Source organism: Phascolarctos cinereus, unplaced genomic scaffold (assembly GCF_003287225.1).
Source record: "Phascolarctos cinereus isolate Bilbo 61053 unplaced genomic scaffold, phaCin_HiC Scaffold_4;HRSCAF=312, whole genome shotgun sequence".
Taxonomy (NCBI): domain Eukaryota; kingdom Metazoa; phylum Chordata; class Mammalia; order Diprotodontia; family Phascolarctidae; genus Phascolarctos; species Phascolarctos cinereus.
In genome coordinates, this window is record NW_027555847.1 from 41,637,846 (window position 1) to 41,654,055 (window position 16,210).

The 16,210-nt window shown below is 35.8% G+C and overlaps 1 protein-coding gene across 4 annotated transcripts in view; it reads left to right on the forward strand.

The window, feature by feature from the left end:
* The window catches only part of CHL1 (cell adhesion molecule L1 like), a 288,040-nt gene that overhangs the window by 231,375 nt on the left and 40,455 nt on the right, over positions 1–16,210 (forward strand). For all 4 annotated transcript variants that reach the window (XM_020979269.2, XM_020979271.2, XM_020979272.2 and 1 more), the window contains 3 exons: positions 251–417; positions 8,999–9,164; positions 13,874–14,001. In XM_020979269.2, coding sequence (XP_020834928.1) covers positions 251–417; positions 8,999–9,164; positions 13,874–14,001 — 461 coding nt within the window. The remainder of the gene's footprint in view (positions 1–250; positions 418–8,998; positions 9,165–13,873; positions 14,002–16,210) is intronic.

A 16,210-nucleotide genomic window follows, 5' to 3' on the forward strand; every position in this document is an offset into this window, starting at 1 on the left:
TTTTCAATGAAGTGATTGGAATAGATGATGTTTAAGGAGAAATACAGCTTTAAAAGGCTATGATTCAATGATTAGCAAACATTCACCAGCCTGTACTGTACTGTACTGAAGACGCTGTACTAGATGTTGAAATTAAAACAAAGAAACTAAAAATATCACCCCTCCCCTTAATAAAGTCAAATTTGAGTGAGTTGATTTAAAAATGCAAAATTGAGTCATTTAATTAACTCATGACTTTAATAATCAATAGGCAAAAGCCATCAAAAGTTGAAAGGCTTGAAGGCCCACATTACACTACACATCAAAATGGAACCTTAGAAATCAAAGACACGACAAAAGAAGATGCTGGCCCTTACACTTGTTGGGTGAAGAGTCCTCGAGGAGAGGTGGCAGTCACTGCCCATCTGTCAATTAGAGGTATTTTACACTTTTTTTTTCAAGAAATTTCATGTGACAGTTTTTTAAAATTTATTTTCCCAAAGGAAACAACATAATTCATATCACAAGTCCATTCCCATTCCTGAAAAAAATTTATTCAGGAAGAGTCCAAATAACTACATATCATGTTTAACAATAAAGGATGATTTAGAATATGCTATAGACTTGTAAATGTTAAATTGTTCTCAAGGGATGGCAGAGAATGGGATTTCTGTATTCCTTTTTTTGGCTCTCTCTTTTCTGTTTATGTTGTTTTAATTTTCTAAATTCTAAATAACTGTCCTCTAGGGAAATATTAACATAAGTTGATAATTCAAAAACTGCATATAGAAACTACTAGACTTCATTTTACAAAAGGGCTGTATGGATTGTAGGATGGAGATCTTTCCCACCTCCTCTCACTGAGATGCCGGCTGTTTTGTCCCTTTTTTTCTCATTGTGCATGGTCATAGACATGAGTATGAGAGTCTTAGCCATGTGGTGACAATGGAGCCATTTGAGTTAATTGACAGGAAACAAATTGATTAGAGCCTTGTTTGCAAATCACAAATAAAAGTTCTGGGACTCTTCATACCATCAGCTTTACTGTTGTTTGGGTGTAGCAACTAATCAAAGAACCCTTTTCACACCAACACAAAAGTATTGAGAAGCCCTTTAGTAATGGAAGGGAAGGGATCCAAGATTATACTTTCACAGAATGTATGCTTCTGTGTGTATGTGAGTGTGTGTAAATGTCCTCTGCTGAAATTAGGTTGATAGGACAGTCATACACTTCTTTGTGTTTGCTTTTGAATACATTATCATTTCTCATGGCCATTTTCATTGTTTGTTTTAATATTTTAAAACATCTGGAGAAGTTTTAGATCTTCTCTATCAACTTAAAGCACAGTACACAGAGCACTAGACCAAGTGTCAGGAAATCCACCCTTATACACCATATAACCTTTAGCAGGTCACTCAATCTCTATTTGCCACAACTGTACAATGGGGACGATAACAGTACCTACCTCACAGGATTTTTGTGAGGATCAAATGAAATAAAATTTGTAAAGCACTTAGCACTTAGCACAATGCCTGACAAAGAGAAGGTACTGTATAAAGACTTATTTCCTTCACATACACACATTAATGCACACACAATGTACGTATGTATGTATGTGTTTGTATGTGTATATGAAATGTGACTATATGAAATACTCCAATGAATCTGTGATATAATAGATATGGAAGCTCTGACTAATGATGTAGATCATAACTCACCTGTGACTATTTATTCCATTTGATTCTTGTCTACATCATCCCATAAATTTCTCCCAGGAATTCCACCCAATGTTCTGGAAGAGGCTTTCTTTCCTTTTCTCTATTATTGCAAGGGTATTCGAGAAGCACCCTGGATAGCTACCTGTCTACCTATACCTTTCCCTATTGTCTTTTTTTTATCCTGCATTTATCATTTAATATTAAAATGTATTCTTCAAAGTTCCTTGTTAGTTATATGTGACACCCTGCCTATAGTTATCATGTACCTCTCCATTGCTGTCTAATATTAATTTTTAATTATTAGAAACTCTTGTGTTGTATGGCTTAATGCCATGCAACAACACTGCTAGAATGGTGATATTAAAAAGCTTTGCAGGGGCAGCTAGGTAGCACAGTGAATAGATCACTGGGCCTGAAGTCAGGAGGACTTGAGTTCAAATCTGGCCTCAGACTAAATACTTGACACTTACTACTTGTGTGACCCTGGGCAAGTCACTTAACCCCACTTGCCTAAAAAACAAAACATAACATAACAAAAACCTTTGCCTTTCTTTCCTTAAAAAGCTTGGAGTCATTAACGGCACTTTATCAATTCTCAAAGGCAATTTAGGCCTCTCACTCTTCCTGCTCAGCTCTAAGCTGGCCTAGGTTTACTATCATTCCCTTATTTTATTTAATTTTCAATGTCTTTCTGTTGCTTCCTGCTCTTTTGACTACAAGACTGTTGAAATCTCCCTGAAACTTCCAAAGACCCTAACTAGGATCTGTCATCCCATAATTGTCCTCTGTCTCTGCTCCCTTTGTCAGCCACCTCCACTTGGTGTTTCAGCTTCCCCCTTCTGACTGTTTTCTTAATCCTCAGTTGTTCATCTTTAGTCTCATCATTCAGCTGAAACACCTCTCTTCAAAGTCACCAATGAACTTCTAAACTCCAATTCTAATGACCTTTTCTCAATCTTTATTCTCCTTGACCTTTCTGCTGAATTTGACTGTTCTCTCCTTCTGAATACACTTTCCTTTCTTTTTAGGACACTGCTCTATCCTCGGTCCTATTAGAATGAGTCTTCATAATATCACTTGCTGATTAGTCATCTATGGCTCATCCTCTACTTCTAGGAGTAACCTAAGGCCTTGTCCTTGGTTGCCTTTCTCTATATTCTCTTACTTGGTGACATCATCCACTCCCATGGATTCAGTTGTCATGTCTATGCAGATGACTCTAAGACTGATATATGCAGTCCAAGTTTCCCTCTTGCAATCCAGGCCCACATCGGCAACTGCCTATTTTAAACATGATGTCGCAGAAGCATCACATACTTAGCATATCCAAAGACAGATTCTTTCTCCTTTCCCTCAAACACTTCCTTCTTTCAAACTTTCCTATTACTACTAAAGATACTGTCCAGATTCATAATGTTGAAGAGCCAAGATGGCTCTTCACGTTTTTTCACCCCACACCCATAATTAGTGGCCAAATCAATCATTTCTCTCTTATTCCTTTCCTTAATTAGTGGCCAAATCAATCATTTCTCTCTTATTCCTTTCCTTCTGTCCAAGCTGTCAATCACCACCTTAGGTGAAACATTCATTGTCATTCCTCTGAATTTCTCTGATAACCTCTTTCTCTGTCCTCCTACCTCAAACCTCCTCCCACTACAATTGCTCTTCCTCCAAAGTTCCAGAGTGCTTTTTCTAAAGGCCAAGGCTGATCATTTCATGCATGTACACAGCAAACTCTCATGTAGCCTTTTTGCCTCTGGGATCATAGATAAAACTGCCTAGGACATTTAAAACTTTTCACACTCTAGCCCTTTATAATCCTCACCATTTTCTTATTCTCTATTTCCCTTTTCTCACTCTTCATACATGGGACTCCATCTTCCATTTCTTTACCTTTGTACTCTGTGCCTGTGCTTGAAACACACTTTATATTCACCAAAAAATTTTGGAATACCAGGCATCCTTCACGACTCAATTGAATTTTCAATGTCTTTCTATTGCTTCCTACTCTTTTGACTACAAAACTTCTTCATAAAGCCTTTCATAATCCACCACAATTCCCCAATTGCCAGGTTACCCCCTCCCAAAGTAACTTCTTATTGATTTTTTACACATTCTACATATATTCATGCATGTACATAATATGCACATATTAGAATTCCCACAATAGAATGTAAGCTCTTTAGGTGAGGGAACATTGATCTCTATTGGCATATCCTCAGGGCTAAATAAAGTACTTGGCAAAGAATAAGCACTTCATAAATCCTTGTTGATGAATTGATCTATACAGTCTGAATATGCAGATACTTGTTACTGATGAGCCATTACTATAAGTTTTCCATCCAAACATGTGTTGTAATCTGGGCTTTATACATGTACCATTAAATTAGTATTTCCTATGGTAGCCAGTTAGACCATTCTCTTTCAAGTGCTCATAGATCATCAGGGTTCTGGAGTTGGACAAAATCCACACAATTTTCGGAGAAGAACATTTGGAGGACATCAGCATTGACAATGTAACCTTCTTCAACTTGGACACTGTTAAATTTCCTAAACCACAGTCAAACACAGCTTTGATGAATGTACATATCATTTTGGGACTCATATGTTAATGATAGAGAGTGGTTGAATAGTATTTTCTGTTGTGTCTTTCTTGGAATTTTTAATGGTTTTTGAATCATGCATGAGATCCTTTTTTTTGGAAAAGGGCATTTTAAGGCAGTTTTGATCTACCAAATCACATGAAATTTCATCCTCATAATCAACCAAAAAATATGCACAATATAATCTTCTGTTCTCTACATCTTTCAGTTAATTATGAAAATGATAAAGGTGTGACAGTGCTAAATATTTATTGTGAAAGCCTACTTGTCCCCATTAGTACTTTCACTAAGGATGTCACTTATATGTGTACATGTCTCATAAAAATAGTGTATTGACTAATTATTCTTTACAACATGATTAATGTGAAAATATGTTTAATAGGGAAAAAAAGATTTGGTCGGTTCAGGGGATTAAAGGTTCATTATAAAATTGGTGTATTGATGGGAGAGTAGGTAGATAAGTTGGTAAATGTTGATATGGTTTCCTCAATTGTCTTTTTTTTGTGAGGGAGTAGGATAGAATTGGTGATATTAAAAGGTCTAAGGTTTGATTTCATTTTTTTTTAATGTGTTTGGTGTCTCTGCCTCCTTCAGGTACCTTTAGTATTGATCCCTCAGTGCTATCATAATTGTTTCTCTGCTACATCTATTCTATATGTACTTGGTCCAATCAGGACACTTTTCCTATCCTTCTTTTCTTTGATACTGGTTCTGCCTAATATATACATTTATATCAGGCATGTGATTTGCATATTTGGAGGTTTGTTGCTGATGAAAATGTTTAGTATAGTAATCTTTACAGATTTTTCCTTTTTTTCCCTTCTATTTGATGTCTTCTCTCTTTATCCTTAAATGTCCTAGGGATGACTTTGCTTAGTTGGATCTCTTGCTAGTCTTCCTCTAAAATGTTTTTGTTCTTCACTGTTTCTTTGTCTTCCGAGACGATACCACTAACAAGCATCCATCATCCATCTCTATAAGATTTTAGCAACAATTTATATTCTAAACCAGTGTTGCCTTGGCTGACATCTCTCTTGCCTTGGCAACTAAATCAAATGTTTGCAGACTAAAACACTCTCTGGGCTCTTTTGGTCTTCTTGTTGGGGAAATGGATTTCCAATGATTACACTTCAGTATAAAATTATTGTGATTAACGTTGCTGTCATTCATGATGTTCATTTCCAATTTTTCATGATTGACTACAGAACACAGCTAAGTGGTGAGAGTGGATGAAGTGCTGGACTTAAGCCTTAGACATTCAATAGTTGGGTAACCCAGGGCATGTCCCTCAATCTCAATTTCCTTCTCTGTTAAATGAAAGATAATAACAGCACCATCTTCACATGGTTGTTGTGAGAATCAAGTAAGATGACATATGTAAAGTGCTTTCTGAACATTAAAACTCTATTCTAACTGTCCTCTCTCTCTGCCTCTGTCTCTGCCTCTGTCTCTCTGTCTTGCTCTCTGTCTTTGTCTCTCTGTCTCTCTCTCCTCTCTGTCTCTCTGTCTCTCTCTCTCCATATATATATACATATATGCATATGTATATATATATATATATATATATATACACAGACACACACACATATCATTGTATCTATCTATGTATAAATATACAATTTCTCCATTATGGCTTGTTCTTAATTTTTATGGTTCTTATCTTTGCCCTGATAAATCTGATTTTAGAGAGACAGAAGATTCAGTGATGATTGCCACATAAATAACAAGGCCTTTTTTTCTAACAATAAATGATACTATATAATAACCTTATTTTTCCAATGTTATTGCTTCTCACAATATCTAGTGGCTAGTAATTCTTTTCTCAAACAAATTAATCATGATTTAAGCACACAAGGCTTCTCCATAATCTGCCAGTCTCTGAACTTTCTATTTTCCTTTATAATCATGTTTTCCCATGTATTTCACACCACCTTCTGTTTGTTAGACCTTTTTTTCTGAAGTCATCAAATATCTAAGTGTATATGAATTCAATTAGTAGGGTCTTAGGTCTTCATAGAATTTCTCTACCTCTTCCTCCTCAGTAACTTATATAAGTGCATAAATTATAATTGCTTTTGTGGTGTGAAATAAAAAAAATCATCAGAATTACAATCTGAGAGGAAGACATCCCTTAAATAATGCTTCTTCTTTTCTTTGGAAATATGATAAAATCTACTCAACCTATTCTTTTGTATGTCTCTCCAAGGATCACCTGGGAGACCATTTTCCAGTTAGCTATTTCATTTTTTTTTCTGGTTTGATGGACAGCAAGAAAGTAAGGATTCATGTGTTTCAGCTTTTCTATCAGTATGTCTCCTCTTTGACCACTGGACAAAGATCTTAGATCTAGAGAATTACCCCTCAGATTCAAAAGTATAGATAGTCTACAAACAGTGTTTTTAGCACCTTGTTCCTTTCAGACCACTTATACACTGTAACTGCGGAAGCAGAAGACGACATCATACTTTGCTTATTTCTTTCTTTCTTGGATTGTCAAGACCCAAAAAATCCATAACCAACTGGTCAACCTACTGGTCATAAACTGATACTTATGTAGCCTGGTATTCAGAAAGGAGACCCAGCCTAATGTCAGGGTATACATTCTGTTGGTACAGCCTTGGAAAACTCAGGATCACTTCTATATCAAACTGAAATATTGGATTAGGACTTTGTGGAAGTGTGTGTGTGTGTGTGTGTGTGTGTGTGTGTGTGTGTGTGTGTATGTGTGTGTGTGTGTGTATGTGTATATCTTTCCCACCTGATGCCAAAGAAAGTATTACTATTATGTGAGTACATAAATATCCTCCTACGTATGTTCCAAGTTGGTGTTGACTACGAAATTGAAAACTGGTTTTAAGTGCCACAGCTGACATTTTGACAAAGAAATTGTGAGTGTGACCTTTGGTTAGTCACTTAACTACTTAGTGTCTATCTAACATGATGGAAGGAATCATCTTACTCTAGAAATCCCTTAAATGTTAAAATAACACTGAGTAAATGTATATATTTAAATATTCAAAGTTTTGTGTGACATATAGGTATGTGTGTATTTCTATCTGTACATGCATATATCTACAGAGATACATGCATATACATGGATATGTGTTATGAGTGCATGTATGTATGTATGTATGTGTAGATACAGTAGTATGATGGATTAAATGCTAGATTTGGAATCAGGAAAACTTGAATTCAAATCCTTCCTCAGATATTACCTGGGTTACCCTGGCTAAGTTAATCTATTAGCCTCAAATCTTTCATCTGTATGCAAGAGTAGTCACAGCACTTACCTCAAAGGGTTATTGTGAGTATGAGATAATATACATAAAGCACTTTGTAAACCTTAAAGTTCTATATACATATTTTTATTATACATACATTTTATATGTATAAGCATAGCAATGTACATATGTACATACTACAAGCCAATTTTTTCTAACTATTACAGTTAAACCAGACTTAGAGATGATAATTTTCATATGGAATTTTGATTTCATATATTGAAATGGAAGTGAAACATAAGATGTTTCTGGGTTTCTGGGTAGATGTACACATATTTGTTTGATTGTATTTATCTCTTTCAATCTGTTATATTTACATACATACACATTCCAAACACTTAAGCTTACTAAAACTTGCACTTTTTAATCACTTTTTGGGCATATCACATAGATTACAAAATATATAATAACATTGGAATGCTGGCTTGGGTTAAACCCACCCTGATATCCATTTTATATCTGACAAGAAATATGGGAAATGTGGGAAGGCACCAAGCACTTTCTAATGTCATCCAAATGTTGGGTTCTATTCTATCTCTGACAAGGTCTTATCACAAGTAGAATTTTATTTTCACTCTAAAACACTAACTTATGTTAAATTTTAACTAGATCGCTGTTATCAATTTGTATTATAGATATAGTCCACTCCATTTTGGTATTCACAGCTGTTCTCCTATAATGATCAACTTAATTACTGATTTCCACATAAACATTAAACACCTACTAAATAAGTTAATAAATTACATTTCAGAAAGTAAAAGTACAAATCATTTTATTACCTTTTTGATGCTGTCCAGTTATTAAAGAATGGAAACTCATCCATATCTTTCCTCATTTGAATATCCATTTGGCTTTCATGTGCCCACATTTGGAAATCCAGTGAAAAATTAGAAGCCTTACCTTATTTTACCATAAAGTTATAAAGGGGAAATCATTCAATGGTTAACAAAAATTTTAATTTCATTTTGATCTCTTGCCGATTGTCTTTAGACCTTCTAGTGTCCATCCTTCAATGGGAAGCCATTGAGTTTTGTTTTCTTTTTAGCCTGGATCTCTGACTTCATTAGAATATACAACACTAATTGAGAAAGCTCATTCCACTTCAGTGATCCAAATTAGCACTGTTCTGCAATTTACAATCCTAGAGAATTTCCTGGAGCACTGAATGGTTAAATGACTTGATCATTATCACATGGTCAGTTTCAGTTTCAGACAGAACTTGAACACAGTAATTTCTGATTCAAAGTCCTTTTGTCAGCTACTGCCCAGTTTCTCTCAGGAAGTTAATAACAATGATAAATGAAGTCAAGAAAATATCAGTAGCAAATCTAATACAAATACTTTCCATATTCATCTGACAATGGTGTCATTAAAACTGAAATCAATTCTAAACAATGTCTCTATGTGGTTTAACAGATGCTACAAACCTTACCATTTCTCCACTGAATCCTCATATCATCAAGTCTCACTTGCTAGTTTTGCACTGTGAGACAGAGTGTGATTCACATTTGAAGCACAGTTTGAAGTTATCTTGGAGTAAAGATGGGGAAGCCCTTGAAGCTAATGGAACTGAAGAGATCAGGTAATCAACAAGGATCCATCCTTTATTAGATGATAACTTACACAGAAGGTAAGAAGCTTTGAATTTTGGGAAAGTTGGAAGTTATAGGATCATTACTAAAAATGATGAAAAAATATACCTAAAATATCTCAATTATCCTCTTTCCAAATATTTGCAGAAAAGGTACCACTAGAAAGCTTGTTTTTATTTTTCTCTACCAAAATATATACTCTTTTGGGTTGTTTGTTTGTTTGTTTGTTTTTTCTGTTGATTTCTGGATTAGAAAAGAGTTAGATTGATCTAGTCTACGAACTATGAGAGAGTCTCCATATTGCACCATATAAGTAGCCTTAACTTAGATATCTGAAGAGATAGAAGAGCATTTGTCAAGGGACAAGAACTAGGAAAGGGGCACTTATCACTCTGCATGCACTGAAGAGTAGACAAGAATGTCTGTAAAATGTTTAAGAAATCCCAACAATTTTCAATTTGAAGTCACAGAGATGGCTCAGCTATTATTCGGTTATCCGGCATCTCCTGAAGTTTGCTTTGTCAATGTTAATGATGTTCTACTTGTCTGTCTGGAAAATCTGGCACTAGAAAGGTATTTTTTTGCAGAGCATGAATGTTTCAGAGATGCAGAAGAATATATGGAAAGCAATATTTGGGTTTTTTCTACTATTTCAGAAGAAATATATTGAGCACAGGCATTGAAAGGCAAAGGACATTCATTCTAATCACATTTCTGTTATATCCTAGAAGCAGCTAGATGGCACAGTGGACAAAGTACTGTTCTTGAATTTTGGGATGCTTGAATTCAAATCTTGCTTCAGATGCTTATTTGTGTTACCCTGGGCAATTTGTATGACTTCTATCAGCCTCAATTTCCTCATCTCAAAAATGAGGACACAGTAGCCTCTACTGCACAGGGTCATTTTGAATGCCGAATGAGTTAGTACACAAAGTGTGTTGACACTTTTAACTAGATCTCTAAAGGCCAGCAATTCTCATCCTCCTCTTTCTTGTTCTTGCTTTTCTCCTTCATAATCCTCATATAATTATCATCATCATCATCTTGCTGATGTTTAGGCAAATATGATAACTTTCAAAGTGTTGTTGTTGTTGCTTCTGTTGTGTCTGACTATGTGTGATCCTATTTGGGGTTTTCTTTGCAAAAATAGTGAAGTGGTTTGTTTTACAGATGAGAAAACTGAGGCAAACAGGGTTAAGTGACTTGCACAGGATCACATAGGTAGTAAGTATCTGAGGCCAAATATTAACTCAGGTCCTTGTGACTTCAAAATCAAGGATTTCCTGACTCCAAGCCTGGTGCTCTATCCACTACACCATGTAGCCAGCCTAAGTTTTTCAATGTAAAATGTAGAGGCTACACTAGATGAGCTCTGTGGCCTTTCCATCTTTAAATCTATAATCTTAGCTTAGAAAATTATGATGTTCCAAATAAAATTATTTGGAACATCATAATTTTCTAAACTAACTCTCTCTCTCTTTCTCTCTCTCTCTTTTTCTCTCTCTCTTTCTCTCTCCCTTCCCCTCTCTTTCCCCCTTTCCTTTTCCCTCTCCCTCTCCTTCCTTTCCTCCTTCCTCCTTCCCTGTCTCCCTCTCTCTCCCTCTTGATACACACACATACACACACACACACACACACACACACACACAGAAAATGCTCCTATATCCCTATCAATACATAAGTAACAGGATACATACACTGAGGCCTATTATTCCTAAATGAAGGAATCCTAAGAAAGAATAACATGATATACTGTTAAGGTGACATTTATTTATGGAGAAGTACATAACATATCTTTGATGCTTTTGCATATTTTAATTAGAAAGGATTATGAAACCTGCCAACTTTTTGCTGAAGAAATTTAACTTTTTTTTTCTCACAGTATTATGAGTTTCACAGTACTGTGAAACTACATTACAATATACCAAACATTCTGATTTGGGGCATAAAAAATAAAGGAATCACATACGTTTTAGGAATATATTAAGAGTCTTAGTTGGGGACAGCATGATTGTGTAAAGAATTAAAATCAGCCTCAAATGCAACATATCTAAAATGAAACACATCCTTTTGCCTCTTACAAGTCTGCTCCTCTTCTAAACTTCCCCACTTATTTGTAGGGCACCACCATCCTGGCAGTCACCCAGGTTCATGATCTCAGAAATATCTCATGCTTCTCACGGCCTCCCACTACTCCATACATTGTCTGCTTCTAAGTCTTACTGAGAAATCTAGGTGGGAGAGTGGATAGAGCACTAAAGCTGGCATCAGGATGACTTGAGTTTGAATCTAGCTAATAGCCTAGGCAAGTTATTCAACCTGTCTTAGACTCAGTTTCCTCATTTTCAAAAGAGATAACTCATTGAATTGTTACATGGATCAAATGAACATGATAAACCCTTCACAAACCTTAAAGTGCTATATAAATGTAAACTAGAGAAGAAACTTGGAGTAGTGGATAGAACTGGACTTGGAGCCATGAAGACCTGAGTTCTAGTCTTATCACTGGCATAGACTGACTATGTGAATCTGGCATATCACTTACATTCCTGATAGACTGAGGAGATCTCTGTGATCATAAGTTTCAGAGAAGATTACCTGAATTGACAGATGCGGTTATTTCATATGTGGGTTACTTATACTCATTAAATTACAGATCTAGCCCAATCACTATTCATGTGTCAGCTAGTACTGTGATTCTCCATCTACCTAATCTCAAAAATTTTACTGGGTCATCTTTGTTTCGTTGAGTTTCAGCAAATGAGGTGGCTCTCTTTGCAGGCTATACCCTCTCTAATTGTGCCCAAGAGCCAAATCCTGTTTGTCTGACATGAGGTATTGTCCCATTAGTTGATCATCTCTTTCTCATCTCCCTATTCCCATCTTTCCCTTCCTTTCCCACTTTTCCTCCAAAGCGTTAAAATATTTAAGATTAAAACAATGACATCACTCAAATTATTATTATTTCTCATTTCCTTCATTTAATGACAAGTTGATAGAAAAAAATAGGCTTCCACTACCTCTGCTTCTTTACCATCCTTTCATTCCTCAGTCCCCTAACCTCAGTTTTCATCTACCATCACTACTGAAACTAATATCTCCAAGGTTAATAATGGACACCTCATTGTCAAATCCACTAGCCTTTTCAAACTCCTTCTTAAAGTTGCTACAATATTAATTCTTGACTACTACCTCCTTCTTGATTCTTCATTTTCCTCCCTTCCTTTTTCTGTGATACTAGTTTGCTTTAGCTTGCCTAACTTTGGCTATTTGTCATTCACTTTCCCTGATTTCTTATCCTCCTTTTGCTCCCTGAGTGTGATCCTCATTCAAGATTCTCTACTTTTTCTGTCTTCTCTGTCTTCTCAACCTCCTCCAATTCTCTCTATTTCAATGGTTATGCTGCCTCTGTGCAGCTAAGACTTACATCCTAATCACTCTCACCTGTAGCTCCAAGAAACTATAGCATATGCAGTGGGCACACCTCAGTAAAACAGTCTTGGCAGATGGGCTAAACCAGGTTGAGGATAACCAATAGGCCTCAAATCCATCAGTGAGTTAGGGGAATGTCTGCCCAAAGAATGTAAATTGTTCCTCCAGCAGAAAGAGTAGATGAGAACAATTTGTTCCAAAGTCTGTGAAGGCAGCTGAAACAAACACTGGGGAGTGCTCAGAGATTGGTCAGACATTGAAGACACCAAAGTCATCCACTGCATCCTGGGCCATCATCAATCATCCTGACTTTCGTCTTGACACTGGAATTCCATGACTCTGGAAGAGAGAGCGAAGTTGATGACCTTATGCAACTCTGCCTCACTTAAATCCAATTCATGCTCAAGTCAAGATAGTACTCATGGGTCCTCTTCAGAAATTAAGGATCAACAACAACAAGAGTGATATCCTTATTTCTAATCCCAAACTTTTCCATTATTATAATGTTCTTATTTTCAACTGCTTACAAGAGATCTTCAGTGGGGTGTTCTATTGCTACCTCAAATTCAGTATGTACAAATATAAACTCATTATAGTTATCATTCCTCTTAAACATATCCCTCTTTTTAATTACCCTGTTGGTAATTATATAAGCACTTTCCCAGTCATTCAGCCTTAAATACTTGGCTTCATCCTTGACTATTCCTTTTTCCTCCCCCACGTGTCCTCGGAATTGCCAAGTCCTGTTAAAACTTTTCCTAATGTATTTATTCCATCTGCCTCATACTTTCCACTTGCACAACAAATACCCCAACTCTGGTTCCCATGGCTCCTTGTCTGAATCATTGCAATAGCCACAAATTGGTCTCCAAGTCTCACATCTGTCCCTTTTCAATCTTGTTTTCTTCACATTGCTCTCAAAATAATCACATACCTACTCTCCTCCAAAGCCTGCTTCCCATTGTTAACTGAATAAAATACAGGATCCACATTCAAAGCCAACTTCAGTAGGGTTTCAACCTACCTTGCTAGCCATATCTCAAGGTATCTTCCTGCATAGTCTATGCTTTAACAAAACTGGATTACCTACTATTCCCTGATTTGTCTTTTATTTCTCCATGGGGTTTTATTCTTTTTCCTAAAGGAGAAACTGTCTGCCCCATTGAAGAGTTTCCATGAAATCATACTGGAAAAAAAATAGCATTTGTTTTAGATATTTGTTTTCTTTCTTTTTTTTCGTAATTGCTCTTTTTTTTGTTTTTTAAAGCCGGATAATTATTGATGGAGATAAGCTGACTATATCAAATGTCACTTTAGAGGATGAAGGATTGTATTCTTGCCTTGCTAATACTGCACTTGACAGAGCCATGGCTACAACTCAAGTCACCATCCTTGGTAAGTTTTTTAACTGTTTGTTCATCATTAAGAGGTAATATACTGTTATTTACCTCTACACCCCTGATTAAATTCTTTTCTTAACAGTTAGATCTAAAATGCTAGGTTTCTGTACTTTTTAAGTTCTATTTCAAGATTTTTTCTTCCATTTTATGAAATTAGCAAATGATTAAGCTTTCTTATACTTGTGTGTCCAATTTTGTGCTTATTGGAAGCAGCATGTAGCACTGGAGTTAGGGTCACAGGATCTTAGGAATACAGATTGGGTGTTGGGAAGAGCTTTAAGGACCATCTAGCCTAACCGTTTCAGTTTTCCAAATGAGACCTAGGGAAGTTACGTGTCTCTCCTGAGTGATATAGCTAGCAACCTTTCACAAAGATCATAGCGCTATAATCATAATATTGGAAGAGAACACAAAAAATCACGTAGACCAGCTTCCTCATTTCTACAGATGAGCATACTGAGGACCGATCCAGGTTATGTGGTGTTTAACAAACCCAGACTTATGGCTCCAGATCCAGTGTGGGCCTTTAGTGGTTAAGGCTGACACTCATTCACAGGAGGAATAAGGGATTAGAGCCCTTTACTAGGTTTCCAAGTTATGAACCCAAGTGAGTTAGTTAAAATCTTGGCTTTATTAGTTACTATCTTTGTTACCTTGTTTATTTAACCTACCTGGGCCTCAATTTCTGTATCTAAGGTCTATTGTAGTACTAAATTGTTTGTCCTGTGAATTCCTATATGATATCCTCCCTCACATTTGCTCACATGCACCCTCCCCAGATATGAACCAGACATATGTAATTTCTTTTTCTCCATGTAATTCCTGACAAGTATACAAATAGAGAAATCCATAAAATCACAGCTGTTACTCACTTACATTAATCAACCAATTATTTCTTTTCTTATTTACTTTTTTCATTAAAAATAACCTAAGTTATCAATGTCAGGATATGGAGATATTATTTTTAGATATCTATAAAGGTTCTGTATAACATAGTCATTTATAAACATATATGTATATGTATTTGAACTATGTTAATCTTCATCTTTAATAGCTGCACAATAAAATTATAAACATATATCATAGCTCTCCATAAGGCTATCCTATAATATGAGCTACATTGAGTAATTGAATTTTTTTCTAAGAAAATTTCAAAAATTAACAAAATAAGCTTAATTTTTTTCCCCCATAAAATATAACAGTTCATGGCAGATTTGATGATGTATTCTGAGGCAGCTCTCCTTTGAATGCTTTTCTTCAAGTCCATCCATCTTAGTTTAATTCTATTCTTTTTTACATAAGAGCAAATAGATTTTAATCTTAGATGTGTACCATGCTCTGTGGATGCCTCCTCAGATGACATGGGCCCGTGCACGCACAGTGTTTGCAGAATTGGAGGCAGTCTGGGGTAGTGGAAAGCCAATTTGGATTCAGAGGACAAATCCATGAATACAAATACTGCTACTTATAGCCTATGTGACCCTGAACACTTTTCTGAGTTGAATTTTCTATCCTCTACAATGAAGACTTAAATGTAATAACCACAATGGTCATATCAAGTTCTAAATGGATCATTTTGTGAATCCAAACTGAACATTTCTACAGAATTCTAAAATGTGAAGAAGGGAGAATTTCCTCTTTGTCCCTAAGACAACAGAAGGTTTAGCTCTCATTATTGGTCACATTTTGAGAAGCTGTCATATTTGTGTGTGTGTGTGTGTGTGTGTGTGTGTGTGTGTGTGCATGTGTGCATATACACACATACATATATACATGAATTATGCATGTGTATGTTATATATACATTTATGTACTTATTTCCTTAATTTCCAAAAGTAATTTGCATCAGACATTTCAAAGGACTTATTGGAAAAAATTTTTTTTCCTGATATATGTGTAAAGGATACACTGGCAATTAAGTGGCTCAGTGAATAAAGTACTGAACTTAGAGACATAAAGACCTTTCTTAAAGCCTGCTTCATATATTTACTAGCTGTGTGATCCTAGGCAAGTCACTTAACTGATTTCATACTCATTTTCCTCATTTGTAAAATGGGGAACACAAGGGCAATTACCTTCTAAGTTTTACGTGAGGAATGAATGGGGTAACACACAAATGTATATGCATACATTTGCATATAAATTGATACATAGTGCTTGACAAAGTATATCACCCTTACCTATTAAATTCAGATTGACTACTAG